This window comes from Ictidomys tridecemlineatus, chromosome 5 (assembly GCF_052094955.1).
Source record: "Ictidomys tridecemlineatus isolate mIctTri1 chromosome 5, mIctTri1.hap1, whole genome shotgun sequence".
Lineage (NCBI taxonomy): Eukaryota > Metazoa > Chordata > Mammalia > Rodentia > Sciuridae > Ictidomys > Ictidomys tridecemlineatus.
Window position 1 is genome coordinate 135,187,178 of NC_135481.1, and position 15,046 is coordinate 135,202,223.

The 15,046-nt window shown below is 35.7% G+C and overlaps 1 protein-coding gene across 1 annotated transcript in view; it reads left to right on the top strand.

Moving 5' to 3' along the window:
- The window catches only part of Iqgap1 (IQ motif containing GTPase activating protein 1), a 105,566-nt gene that overhangs the window by 42,263 nt on the left and 48,257 nt on the right, over positions 1-15,046 (top strand). The window contains exons 5-9 of the mRNA XM_005320167.5: positions 388-464; positions 6,450-6,517; positions 8,228-8,341; positions 9,251-9,429; positions 10,517-10,601. Of these exons, the coding sequence (XP_005320224.1) occupies positions 388-464; positions 6,450-6,517; positions 8,228-8,341; positions 9,251-9,429; positions 10,517-10,601 (523 nt within the window). The remainder of the gene's footprint in view (positions 1-387; positions 465-6,449; positions 6,518-8,227; positions 8,342-9,250; positions 9,430-10,516; positions 10,602-15,046) is intronic.

The window sequence follows — 15,046 nt, forward strand, 5'->3', positions numbered from 1 at the left end:
TTGAAGTATTAATCTGACATAGTAACTAAAAAGATTGTGGTCCTTTAATGCCTCATACACTTGCCACTGATTTAAACTGAAATAGAACTTGGGTTTCATTTACCTGTGTCTGGGTCTGAAGTAACTAAATCACTTTTTACACATCTAATGAAATTCAGTGAGTTGACCAAATAAGGATTCCCCAAATACTTTTCATTATGTATTGCCACATCTTACTCCTTGCAGTGCTTATGATGAAATGTTTGTTCAACCTAATGAAGTGATTTGCTGAATACCAACAATGTTTTCTAATTGTCCATAATTTTATTTGTTCTGTCGATGATTGGTGAATGATTATATGAAATCAGTGGACGGATAACTTACTCTGCTTATTTTATTTCTTCTTAGATTTTTTACCCAGAAACCACAGATATCTATGATCGAAAGAACATGCCAAAATGTATCTACTGTATTCATGCACTCAGGTAATTAGATTTTCTTGGTAAAATAAGCAGTTTAGGAATGACATCTCAGTTGAGTGTGTGTCTTTGTCCATTGGAAGAGTGAACACATTTTTTCATTAGCTTCAGGATTTTCAAATAGGATAGAAAGCTGCTAACCTCATACAATGGTAAAAACAGCTGTGTTTTTCCAGGGAGTAGAAAGAATGGATTTATTTATTCCCATAATAACAGATAGTTTTGTTGTAAAAACACGGCAAAATCTTTCATTATTGATCTAGTGTCTCTGTGACCTCCGAATTTCACACGGGTGCTGTCTTTTGTTTAGTCATCTAGGTCTTTGCCATTATTAAGCTATTTGTTCACTCATTCAGTAATTTTTATACCAACATAAATATGATAATAGGAACTGAAACAAATTATTTTTTGCACAGCTTCATGGTAAATTGGGAACATGACTTAATTTCATATCCCTCATTCTTAGAATCAACAGGTGTATTCGATTGGAAGGAAAATGTGATATCTCTGGAGGGAGGGGGGGGAATGGGAAGAGAGGGGATGCCTATTGTATACACTACAGCAATGTAGAATAACGTAGTATTTTAGTAGACTTATTTGATGGCCACAGGACTAAAGGAGAAGATGGGAAAAATGAGTGAGACATGAATATGAGATTTCTTTGTTTGGATTGTACCTTTTTAGATAGCATCTTATGTGTATGCTTAATAAATGTTGATTACATGAATGAAGGTATTGTATAATATTGATCTATAAGAAGCCTATTGTCACTCCATGGGGTGCTGCACGCTGTAATCCTACCTATTCATCAGGAGGCTGAGATAGGAGGTTTATAAGTTTGAGGTCAGCCTGGACAACCAAGAGAGACCTTGATTCAAAATAAAATTAAATAAAAAGGGCTGAGGGTGTAGCTTAGTGGTAGAGTGCTTGCATAGTATGCACAAGACCCTGGGTTCAATCCCTGGTGCTACAAAAAAAAAAAAAGAAAAGAAACTTATTTTTCTGAGTTTCTCTTCTTTCATTTTTATTCCTGGTGCTAGAGATTGAGGCTTCACACATGCTAAGTACACACTGTACCACTGAGCTACAACTCCAGCCTGTTTACAGTGTGTTGATCACATATAATGCTGGTATCATTGGAACCAATGTGAAACACACAAAAGAATGAATACAGCTAAGAACTAGTATACTCTTGTATTGAGAATATAGCAATTTCATATGTGCGTGTGTCTAAGCCAAAATCAGATTAATTCTGAGATTGTGATTGGCTTGATTTTAATTTTTATTTTTTGTCAATAACCTAATTAAGATTGTACCTATAATGGCTTTCTGAACTTGGCAAATACAGAGGTTAAATTGGCAGAATTTCTCTCTACTAGTACTATAGCAGTAATGTAATCAGGGTCCCAGGCTTCAGTTCTCTGAAATACAGATGAGGATTAACTGTACTTTTCTCATGATGGAGTCAGAATGACAAAAGGGGGCGGTCCACTATTGTTTTCCATTTCTCTTGCATATGCAGTCTATGCTTAGAAAGTCTACACAGAGCAGTGTGTTTTGATTTGAGATTTATAGTTTCTTTCCTCTCATTTGGTGTTTTTCCTGAAAGTGGGTTGGCAACACTTGATGATTAAGTAGGAAGTGTGTGTAATTTTTCAGAGCCTCTTCTTTTACCATAAAACACAACAGTGTTCCAGGCATGTTCCTCACCTCACACGTATTGGGGGTGGCATGACCTCCCTTTGGATCAACTGTGATAAAGAAGTATTATTTTTGTTTTCTTTCTGCCCGCCCTCCCCCTTTAAAAGTCATTTTTTAAGGCATTATTCCAGGCATTGTCATTGTACTTCAGTCATAGTTATTTTTTTTTAAATTTTTTAATATAATGGAAATAAATTCTTTTTTTATTGATTTTTTTTAAAAACACACGACAGTAGTGGAATGCATTACAATTCTTATTACACATAGAGCACAGTTTTTCATATCTCTGTATATAAAGTATGTTCACGCCAATTTATGCCTTTATACATGTACTTTTTTTGCATTACAATTCTTAATACACATATATACCACAATTTTTCATCTCTATTTGTGTATAAAGTATGTTGACACCCAATTCAAGTCTTCATACATGTACTTTGTATAATGATGTCTATCACATTCCACCATCCTTGCTAATCTCCTGCCCCCTCCCTTTCCTTCCCACTCCTCTTCCCTTGCTAATCCCCTGCCCCATCCCTTTCCCTCCCACCCCTCTTCCCTATCTAGAATTATCTAATCCTCCCATGCTCTCCCTCCCGACCCCACTATGTGTCAGCCTCTTTATATCAGAGAAAACATTCCGGCATTTGTTTTTTAGGGGATTGGCTAACTTCACTTAGCATTATCTTCTCCAACGCCATTCATTTACCTGCAAATGCCATGATTTTGTTCTTTTTTAATGCTGAGTAAAATTTCATTGTGTATATATGCTACATTTTTTAAATCCATTAATCTACTGAAGGGCATCTAGGTGGGTTCCACAGTTTAGCTATTGTGAATTGTGCTGCTATAAACGTTGATGTGGCTGTGTCCCTGTAGTATGCTGTCTTTTAGTCCTTTGGGGATAGTCCAAGGAGAGGAATAGCTGGGTCAAATGGTAGTTCCATTCCCAGATTTCCAAGGAATTTCCATACTGCTTTCCATATTGGCTGCACCAATTTGCAGTCCCACCAGCAGTGTATGAGTATACCTTTTCCCCCACATCCCTGCCAACACTTATTGTTGTTTGTCTTCATAATAGCTGCCATTCTGACTAGAGTGAGATGAGTAGTTTTGATTTACATTTCTCTGATTGCTAGAGATGATTAGCATTTTTTCATATATTTGTTGACTGATTGTATATCTTCATCTGAGAAGTATCTATTCAGGTCTTTGGACCATTTGTTGATTGGGTTATTTGTTTTTTTGGTGTTTAGCTTTTTGAGTTCCCTAGCTTTTTTATATTCCCTAGAGATTAGTGCTCTATGTGATGTGTGAGGGGTTAAAAATTTGCTCCCAGGATGTTGGCTTTCTGTTCACCTCACAGATTGTTTGCTGAGAAGAAACGTTTTAGTTTGATTCCACTCCATTTGTTGATTCTTGGTTTTAATTCTTGTGCTATACCAGTCTTATTAAGGAAGTTGGGTCCTAATCCCACATGATGAAGATTGGGCCTACTTTTTCTTCTATTAGACGCAGAGTCTCTGGTTTAATTCCTAGGTCCTTAATCCATTTTGAGTTAAGTTTTGTGCATGGTTAGAGATAGGGGTTTAATTTATTTTGTTGCATATGGATTTCCAGTTTTCCCAGCACCATTTGTTGAAGATGCTATTTTTTCTCCACAGTCATAGTTATTTTTAAAGATAACACTCTATTCTCCATTATTCTTAATATATTTGTATACTTTCCATTTCCCCCAAAGTTTTGCTATTCTGAAAATACAATGGAGATTTGGGGGTGTGTAGCTTAGTGGTAGAGCAATTGCTTAGCATGCAGGAGACCCTGAGTTTGATCACCAGTATTGCCAAAAAAGAATTCATTTGGGGGTCAAATAGGCTCATAATCCCAAATTTTAAAAAAAAACCTTAATATTGGGGCTGGGACTGTGGCTCAGTGGTAATGCACGTGCATGGTATGTGTGAGGCACTGGGTTCGATTCTCAGCACTGCGTATTAAAAAAATAAAGATCTATCAGCAATTAAAAAAAATTAAAAACAAAACAAAACAAAAACTTAATATTTCTGAAAATAAAGTTTTAGTACAAGCTCTTTTGTTGGCAAAACCTGATAAGGATTAATTGAGGTTATTTAGAATATTTATGTATACTTGTATGTTTCTCTGCAGAAAAGCAATGTATTGATTAGGGGTGCTGCCCCAGCGTGTCCTGGGAATGTCTTCTAATACCATGTACACTATAGAATCTTTTTAATATTTGAAACATTTCTACATTGATGCATGTCTGGCTCAAAGAATTTAGATAAAGGACTGTGTATGGATTCTGTTTACTAATCAACTGTCATAAGAGTTTTTATTAATAAACTTTGAGATTAGTTTATTGATTTCTATTTTACTCTGCGTCAGCAAAGATAATTGGAATCTAGATTAGCTAACACAGCTTGCTTCTTGCTATTGCTACAAAGTGTAGCTAAAATAGGGAAAAAGAAAAGTCTAAGCTTAATGACAGGCTAACCAGATACAGTTGTTTTAAGTTATAAGCATGAAGCAGCAGGAGTGAAGGTTGGGAAGTAATGTTCACTGTTAGGGTTTTTAAGTTTCGGGTTTGAAGCTAAGTGCTTTTTGTGCTGGATTAGAGTATCTGAGTGGCTATTATGATTCTATTTGTAGCTCCAGTGTTTCCATAAAATACTCTTAAACACTTCCTAATAAATAAGGAAAGGTACAAGAAAGATGGTGCCCACACTCCTACTTTTTTCATCAGCCAGTGGTATCTTTGTACACTTTTAATTTACCATCAGATGACATTAAAAGTGACATTTTATGCCTCTTGGGCTATGAAAGTAATGTCCTTAAATTTTTAAAAATGTGGCAGCCATTTTTCTATTTTATAATGGAAATAAAAGGGGAAGAAATTCCTGGAGAAAATACCCTTACTACTGGGAACAGTGGTGCATACCTGTACTCCCAGAGGCTTGGGAGGCTGAGGCAGGAGGATCACAAGTTCAAAGCCAGCCTCAACAACTTAGAAAGGCCCTAAGCAATTCAGAGAGACTCTGTCTCTAAATAAAATGTGAAAAAGGACTGGGGATGTGGCTCCTTGGGTTCAATCCCTGGTACTATAGATAGATTAGATAGATAGATAGGGCTAGGGATATAGCTCAGTGGTAAAGCTCCTCTGGGTTCAATCCCCAGTACAAAAAAAAAAAAAAGATTAAATACTGTTATTAATTAGAATAAGTCAGGTATATTAGTGGAGAAAATATATAAGGGGACCTATTACATGTATAGAAAGTTATTGATTATTTTTATTTTGCTCTGGAAAACTTCTTGAGTAGTTATAAAATCTTCTGAGAGAGCAACTTTATATGGTTTCATTTTGAATGTTTTGCCCCAAAGGAAAGCACTTAATCATATACATGGCACTTCTCTGAGAAAATATTTAAGTGCTGTGGATATATAAACAATGTTTATATATAAACATTGCTGTGGATATATAAACAATGTTTTCAGAAAATTCAGTGTGTTTTCAGTTCTACATTTGGGTTTATTGTATACAATTTAAGTTTTGATCAGTTCTGTGATGCCTATATATATTTAAATGATGCTGAAGTTTATAGATAATTTGAAAAAACTGTAGACAATTAAATTTCTAGGATTTGTTTCTGATGTATTTTTTGGTCTTCTCCCTTATTGTTAACTGTCAATGTCTGTGAACTGTCCATTTGATCTCTTCTAACTTACCGATTCTAGTCTGCTATAGTGTTATAATACACTAACCTTACCCAAGTTTTACAGACACTTTCTATATCTGTGAGATATTGATTCATATTTATGATCTATAGGCTCTGAGTGGATATTAGTGAATGAGACTTTTATTGTTCCTTCTTTCGTGGAGCTTAGAGTCTAATGAATTTCTTTTCTTGGTTTGTTTATTTAATTTGAAGATTAAGATACATAATATGTACTTTATTTAAAACTCTTGAATTACCTGAATTAAACTTTTATATCAATAATATGAATTCAGTGTAAGATTTACTGTCTCAGAATGACAATTTTTCATGACAGTTTTTAAAGTGTCACCTAAAAGTTATTGATTATAGGAAGATAAACAGAAGCCAAGAGACCTCACTAATATTAGTTATGTTAAAATTAATACACCTAATTATACATTATGTTTATGCCAGAACTTGGATTTGAATTTATGTCTGCTGATTTCCCTGACTGCCAGTTTTCTTTAAGAGCAGCAGGTAGGTACTGCTGGGAGGCCTAACTCTTGTATATTATGTCTTCTAGTTTGTACCTGTTTAAACTAGGCCTGGCTCCTCAGATTCAAGACCTTTATGGAAAAGTTGACTTCACAGGTAAGGAGCTACATGCTTGGCAGGAAATGTTTGATTTATTTGAAACAGGCTGGAAAGTCAGCAGCACCAATTTTAAAGAACTAGAGCTTTAAAAATACTCTGGAAAAAATGATGAAAGAAATATAAATAACTTGCCTTTCTTAGTATGATGGACAGAACACTGAACTTGGAATTTCAGGCTGTGTTCTTTCACTTACGACATAGGTATGGTTAGTGAATCTGTTTTCTCATATGTAAATTGAGTAATTTTAATATGTAATATATATAAAACATATAATTGTATTAACATCTAACATTAAATGTTCATGTATGGTAAAAAGAAAGTTTATAAGTCCTTCCCATTCTATTGTGGGCAAAGCAAAGGCAAATGAATAGGAAGTGAAAAGATGCAAAGATGGCATTTTAGTAATTTTAAAGTTTAACCATCTTTGGGTGGGTGATTTTATACATATTACTCTTTTATTTCTGTTACAAAATACCTGAGACACTTTATAAAGAAAAGAGGCTACCAGGCACATTGGTGCACACCTGTAATTCCAGCAACTCCAAAGGCTAAGGGAGGATCCCAAATTTAAGGCCAGCCTTGGCAATTTAGTTATTCAGGGAGACTGTCTCCAAATTAAAAAAAAAAAAAGGGTGGGGGTGGCTGGGGATGTAGCTCAGTGATAAGAGCTGGGTTCACACCTCAGTTACCCCGCATCCCCCAACCCCCCCCCCACAAGAAACAAGGCTTATTTAGCTCATAGTTTTGTAGGGTGAAAATATAAGATCAGGTGACCCCACTGATTTGGTTTGGCCTCTGGCAGATGGCATGGCAGAAGCATATCTGTGAATAGGGGATCACCTTGCAAGAGAGGTGCCAGAGAGCTAGGTGGGGCCAGAATTTTTTTATAACAGTGTCTTCTGAGAACTAACTCAAGGTTAGTTCCAGAGTACCTTCATCCTGAGATCAGTATCACCAGTGACCCTAGAGCCTCCCAGTAGGTGCCACCTCTTAAAGGTTCTACCACCTCTCACATTATTGCACCTAGTATTGAGTTTTTAACACATGAACCCCTTAGGGACAAATTGGTAACATTATGTGTATTTTTTGTAGTCAGGTGCTTGAAGAGGATTCTTGGGAGAAAAAGAGCAGAGGTTAATATTGGTTAGGGGTAAAAGAGATTCAAGTCTTTTGAACTAGTGATTATTTTTTAGGCCTGGGAGTTTAAGAATTGATAAGAAAGCTTTTATCTGTGACATTTTTACTTCCAGGGAAGTTGTTGACCAGATGTGGCCAAAGGTCAAACCTTACTTGTTGTTTTCTTTATCATTTGGCTTTCTGTCTTAGAAACAAAGTTATTGAGTAGCAGCTACTGATTTGGATTTTAAAGACTGAGATAACTGTGATTCACTTCTTGAGCTCCCTTTAAAGCTTCCATTTATAAGTTAACTGTAGGAAATGCCATAAGTAGCAGTTTTGAAAAACTTTCCCATAGGGTCTTCTCACTTTATAGTTAATGTTTAATGCCTAATTAATGTTTATTGATTACAAATTATATAGTAGGTACTATGTTACATCCTCCCATATATTATTTCATTAAATCCTTTTAATAACCCTAAGGAGTAGATGCCATTTTCTCTTGTTTTATAGCTAAGGAATCTGTTTCCTTCTCTGAGTTGTGAAAGGGTACTTAATTTGCTTGGTTGGATCTTCATTCTTTTCTGTAGAAGAAGAAATCAACAACATGAAGATTGAACTAGAGAAGTATGGGATCCAGATGCCTGCCTTCAGCAAGATTGGGGGCATCCTGGCTAATGAACTGTCTGTGGATGAAGCTGCATGTAAGAAGAGAGAGATTTTCTGGGTTCAAGTGGGATTGTTACTACAACTTGTAGTGATTAATACCGTGGTGATGATCTTGGACAATAGGAATTCTGCTATCAAGTTTAAGTCTGTAGATGGGATTTTAAACATTGCTATAGTCTTCCATGCTATTGTTATTTGGAAATGAATTCTCAATTTTGATTAAAAGAAAAACATTTAGAAAGTGAGTTCTACATTTCATTGCCTTTTTTTTAAATTTTTTAAAGATATTGATAGACTTTTATTTATTTATATGTGGGGCTGAGAATTGAACCCAGTGCCTCACATATGCCAGGCAAGTGTGCTACAGCTGAGCCCCAGCCCCAGCCTCCATTTCGTTGCCTTTTGAAGGGTTTCTTTTTTTCTTTATGGTATTCACTAGGTCATTAAGGGTGAACATTTTCCATACCAAATAAATGTTCCTTCCAGTGTTCCTTCATGAGTATTTCCCTATGTGACTGTAAATTCAACATGGATCACAGGGAGAGCTGTGGCTTTGTGCATCAGAGACTAGGTTTGCAGGATCTAGGGAGCTACTCCTCTAACTCCAAGTGTTTTTACTCTTATCTATGCAAAGGAACCTTTTGCTGGGTGTGGTCACACACCTGTAATCCCATGAATTTGTGAGGTTGAGGCAGAAGAATTGCAAGTTCATGGCCAGCTTCAGCAATTTAGTGAGACCTTTTCTCAAAACTAAAAGAAAAAAAGAAAAGAGCTGGGAACATAGCTCTGTGGCAAAGCACACTGGGGTTCAATTCCCAGCACAAAGAAAAAAAAAAGTTTTTCTCTGTAATAGGGGATGCAATGTTGTTTTGTATCTGTGTATATCCTTTAGTAATTTCAGTATTCTATGCTTTGAATTTTTTCTTTTTTTTTTTTTTTTTTAGTACATGCTGCTGTTATTGCTATTAATGAAGCTATTGATCGTAGAATTCCAGCTGACACGTTTGCAGCTTTGAAAAACCCCAACGCAATGCTTGTAAATCTTGAAGAGCCTCTGGCTTCTACTTACCAGGACATACTTTATCAGGCCAAGCAAGACAAAATGACAAATGCTAAAAACAGGGTAAAAATGGAATATTTTTATAATTAATTTATATTCTTCTATCATTTGGTATGATTTCACTTTAAAAAACAGTTTTATTGAAGTATAATTTACATACAATAAAAGCCATGCATTTTAAGTATACAATTTGAGTTTTACAAATGTATGTGGCCGTTTAACATTGCACTAAAGAGTTCCCTGACTCCCCTTTGCAGTCAGTCTCCATCTGCCCATCCCTCCTCCAGACAACTACCAATCTATTTTTCTCACTATATCATACCATTTCTAGAATTTCATTGAAATGCAATTATACAGTATGTAGTCTCTTGGTATTAGGTTCCATTTTGACCTCTTGTTTTCTTTTTGAATTTTGTGCAAATGAAGTTTTGGATTGTGGACATTAAAAATTAATTATATCCTTTGGAAATATGATTTCCAAATCATCTTTCCTAGCCCCTCTGGAGTGAATTTTTTTTTTTTAACCATTGTTATCACTATGTAGAAGTTAGCTGAGTGATTCTGACTTGAAAAAGAAAAATGAGGCTAAGACTGTCTTATAAGATTTCACTCAAATTTATTCACCCCTTAAAATTAATGATTGAAATGTTTCAGTTCTTTGGAAAGTATCCAGATGATAAAATGAAGTCAACTCTGCTCTCAGAATATTCTTTAAGTCTCTTATCATTGAGCAGGGATTTCAACCCCCAAAACAGATGCCCAATTGGTCTGCAGATTAGTAATTGCAGCCCTGCCCCTGTTTGTGCCACCAGTGAAGCTCCAAGATTGGTACCCATGTGTGCCTATTCTGCTCACGTCTGAGGCAAGATGTGGGTCATTAGTCCCACCACCTCACAGGGTTTATTCAGTGCTTCCTTCACTTGTCTAGCTCTGCAATATCCCAGTGCTTATTAACAAGTGATCTAGTCAGATTTTTAGTTGTAATCATGCAGCATTCTGCTCTTTTTTTTTTTTTTTTTTAACAAAGGATTGAAGTCACATACACACTTGTTCTTAATTGTGTTGAATGGTGGTAGAGAGGTACAAATGTATTTCTGTGGTCTTCTTAGAGACCTGAACTAATTTAATTTTACTTTTTACTCATCCTCAGACAGAAAACTCCGAGAGAGAAAGGGATGTTTATGAGGAGCTACTCACTCAAGCTGAAATTCAAGGCAATGTAAATAAAGTCAACAGTAAGTATGTTCTTGAATAAGCACCTAATGGGATATTACAGAATAATGTTTGTGTTGTTCTACTCTTGGACTTAAGACATGGTTTAGCTGGGCACAGTGGTGCATGCCTGTAATCCCAGTGGCTCAGGAGGCTGAGGCAGGAGGATCAGGAGTTCAAAGCCAGCCTCAGCAACTTAGTGAGGCTCTAAGGAATTGAGTAAGACCCTGTCTCTAAATAAAATATTCAAAAAAGGGCTGGGGATGTGGCTCAGTTTTTAACTGCTCCTTGGTTCAATCTCCAGTATCCTCACCCACCCACATCCCCCCAAAAAACAGAAAGAAAAAGAAAAAGACATGGTTTAATTGTAGACATTAGTGGATTTGTTTAGGAATGATTATTTATTACAGTATTGTGTATTCTTGTTCTGTTTGAACTATCATTGCCCTCAGATAGCCCTTGTTCTTATACCTGCAAGGGCTTCTGGACTCTCTTTTTTGATTCTTTTATCCTGTTAAAAATATTTTAAAAACATGTTTTCTGACCAGGCATGGTGGAGCATATCTGTAATCCCAACAGAGGATTGGGAGGCCAAGGAAGGCGAATCACAAGTTGGAGGGCAAGTGACTGTTGTCATGGAGCCACATCCCCAGCTGTTTACTTTTAATATTTTGAGTTAGGATATCACTAAGTTGATCAGGCATGCCTTGAACTTGGAATCCTTCTGCCTTAATCTTCCAGGTATCTGTGATTACAGGTGTGGACTACCATGTCCAGCTCCTCATTTTTTCGAACATCTTTGTAAATTCCTTCAGTTAGAGATTATTCTGCCACTTTTGAAATTTTTATAATTCCCAGCATAGTGTTATACATAACAAAAGAACAAAAATTTTTATTATAACCCAATTAGACCACATTTTGATTTGTTTTGCTCAAGATAATAATATAGTAATCATTTATTTATTGGAGATGCCAATTTGTTGTTTGAACTAATAATACTCTTGATAACTAGAGAGGAATTTTGAAGAATTTTATCAACTCCATTTGATATAGAGGTCTAAATCTTGACGAAGATTCTTTGTATTCTATTATATTATGGTTCATTTATTTAGGATAATGACCTTCTGAACAGAGTAATAGTTCCCTTCAAGTATGATTGATTTCTTGTGCTGTATCTCTCTGAATACTTAGGTTAGCAAATATAAACTGGACTGTGCTTATACTTAGTACTCTGTATGAGAAGAAAGTCCAGCATGTTTCCTGTTGCATAGAGTACATAAAATATTTTTTTGCTTTACTAAGGAATTTTTCCTACAATATTGTTCAGGGTTTTATAATGTTTATTGCTTTACCTTGCTAATTATATGAGAATTATAAACTTGTAAGAAAATAATCATAAGTGTGTATACTCAGTATTCTATGCACATTGTCCTGCTATGGTCACAGAAGTTCTTTCAAATAAACTCAATATAGTGGGAAAGGTAGTCATGCTAATGAATAATTTCAGGACAGCTTTATTATAACAAGGTAGCAAAGATACATGAGGTGCAGTCATAAAGAAGGGAATGGAGACTTCTCAAGGTTGGGGTAGGTTTTCAGTGCATGTGAATATTCACTGAGATTCTTAGGAAAGATAAGAGGATGAGGATAAGACAGAGAGGGACAATCTTTTCCTAATTTTAGAGAAAGTATGAGGCATATTATGAAAGTACGAGGAATATTATGTTCTTAGGAAGACTTTCTCATCTTAAGTAATTATAGAGGGTTTTTTTGTTGTTGTTGTTGTTGTTGTTAGGCTATGAGAACCAGCAACACTGCTCATTAACACTGCCCCAGAGGAAATCTGCAGGCTGAGTAGTTAGAAACCAGAAAATATTTTATTTTTTGTTAAGTAGAATAAGAAAATTAAAGTTAATAATTAAAGTTCAGTGAGAGAAAGTATTTAAATGTTCTATTCACATTTTTACATATGAAAGTAGTATATTTATGCTTTCAGAGAAAGCATAATTGACTAGAGGCTTTTGTAGCAAATACTCAGATTCTGTAGTTCATACTTAGACAAAATCTGGTTGCTCCCTGAATTGATTTTATTTTCTGCCCCTACTATAAAAAAATGATAAAAATTTAAAAAACCTCAGGATGGGGATATTTGTTTTGTTAACTGCTGTTTTCACAGCATATAGCAGGACCTCGGTGAATATTGTGGAAGGAATAATGGCCATGTAGACCTTCAGCTGTGATTCAAGAAGATTATGTATACCTTGGCTCAGGGCTCAGGTAGTTGAATTACAGGCATAATCATTAGGAAGAAATAAGCAGTCTCCCGGGAACCTACAATGAGATCATAAATCCAGAGCAGTTTTTTCTTTCTTTTACCTTTTGGTTTTATTAGTTCTGCTTCTCCCCTATTGTACCTGCTCCCTACCCCCATAGTTACAGGCATATGTTTATTGAAGGAATAGGAAAAGGGAAAGGAGACACTTGCAGGAAGAGACTTCTCCCTTCTCAGAGGGGAGAAGGGCCGCCATTTTCCATTTTATTTAAGACTTTATTTTCCCATGGGTTGTTTTGTCTTTCTAAGAACTTATATTAATAGTTGATTTTTTTTAATGAAATCATTTTAAACTAATAAGTTTTGTTATGACCTAGATATTTTGAATTTTTGTGTTTTATTGGTTTCTTTTTGCTCCATTGGTGATAAAATCAGATGTTCATCTCTGAGTAGTGGAGTAATAGTCTATTTTTTTTTCTAAAAAAGAAAAAAGGGCTGGGGATATAGCTCAGGTGGTTTAGTGCTTGCCTAGCCTGGGTTCAATCTCCAGCAATACACACAATACACACACACACACACACACACACACACACACACACACATAAAACAACAACAACAAAACCCAACTAAAAACAATAAAGTAAGTATGATTTCTGACTGGGTTTAATTTCTGAAATCAGAAAGTATTCTAACTTTGAACTTAATAACACTTTATTTATTTTACAATATATAAAGGGCTTTCATGGGTATTTCATTTAATCCTAAAAATCACTCTGTCAGCTCAGCATGATGACATGAGCCTATATTCCACAGTACTTGGGAGGCTGAAGCAGGAGGATTACTTGAACCCAGGAGTTTGAAACAGCCTGGGCAACATAGTAAGATACTATGTCTTTAAAAAAAAAAATCACCCTATTAGGGAGGTATCTTTACTATCACATTCAGATGAATGAATATCTGGGTTTCCACTGTCAGATGTTACATTAAAGAACTTGTGTGACATTGGAGTCTATGGTTGGAAGTAGAAAGTGTTTATTTAGTTGTTTGTTTTTTTTTTTTCCAATGTGGTACTGGGATGGAACCCAGTGCTTCATGCATGCCAGGCAAGTACTCTACCACTGAGCCACAATCCCAGCCCTAGAAGTAGAGGTTGAGAGGGGAAGATAGCTCCTTCCACTCTGCACTTGATGTGTGGACACTGACTACCATGGCTTGAGAGTGTTCAGGAAATATCAGGATAATGAATGGATTCAAAATGCTGTATAAGAAATGGTTGAAGAAACTCAGGCTCTTAGTAAGGAATGCATTGGCATAGGAAGCCAGAGGAGTTAGATATATTCTGTGTGAACTCTAGGGTGGGAACTTTAAAAAGTCTTTGAAACAAAATTGTCAAAAATGTAGTAAATTGTCATATTCTATACTTTTATCTGTTTAATAGTCTACAGACATGATCTGCTCAACTACTGGGCATTTTAGAAAGTCTGGATTGGTGGCTTCTATTAGTGTCCATATCAGTGCCAAGCTGTCTACATCTTGAAGCTTTTAAGTAAGCTTGGGTGTGGCTTAGGAATCTGTATGGAATTTGGTGAACAACCTGGTTAAGACCCCCTAGACTGGATAACTTTAAGATTATCTTCTAATGCACAATGGAATTTTACTCAGCCATAAAGAAGAAAGAAATTATGGCATTTTTTGGTAAATGGATGAAACTGGGGAACATCCATGCTAAATGAAATAAACCAGATTCAGAAAATCAAGGGTCAGATGTTCTTCCCATGTACAGAAGCTAGAGAAAAGTAAGGGGAATAAAAAAAGGGCATGGGTAGTCAGATATCATAAAGACCGAGGGAAGATCAGCAGAGTAGGAGATTGACTGGAAAGGGGAGGAAATACAGAATGAATTTCACAAAATTAGGTTATATCTATAAAGTGCCAATTAAATATATAAATGAGTGGAAGGTGAATTCTATCTTTTGTATATCTATAAAGTGCCAATTAAATATATAAATGAGTGGAAGGTAGACCAGTAGAATAGAAGAAGGGGAGTAGGTGGAGGGAAAGTGGGGGACACTGGGGACTGAAATGGACTATATAAATTCCATGCATAAATGATTATGTCAAAATGAAGCTACCTATTATGCACAACTATAATGCACCAATAAAAGCATCTTCTAATCCTAAAATCTGAAATATTAC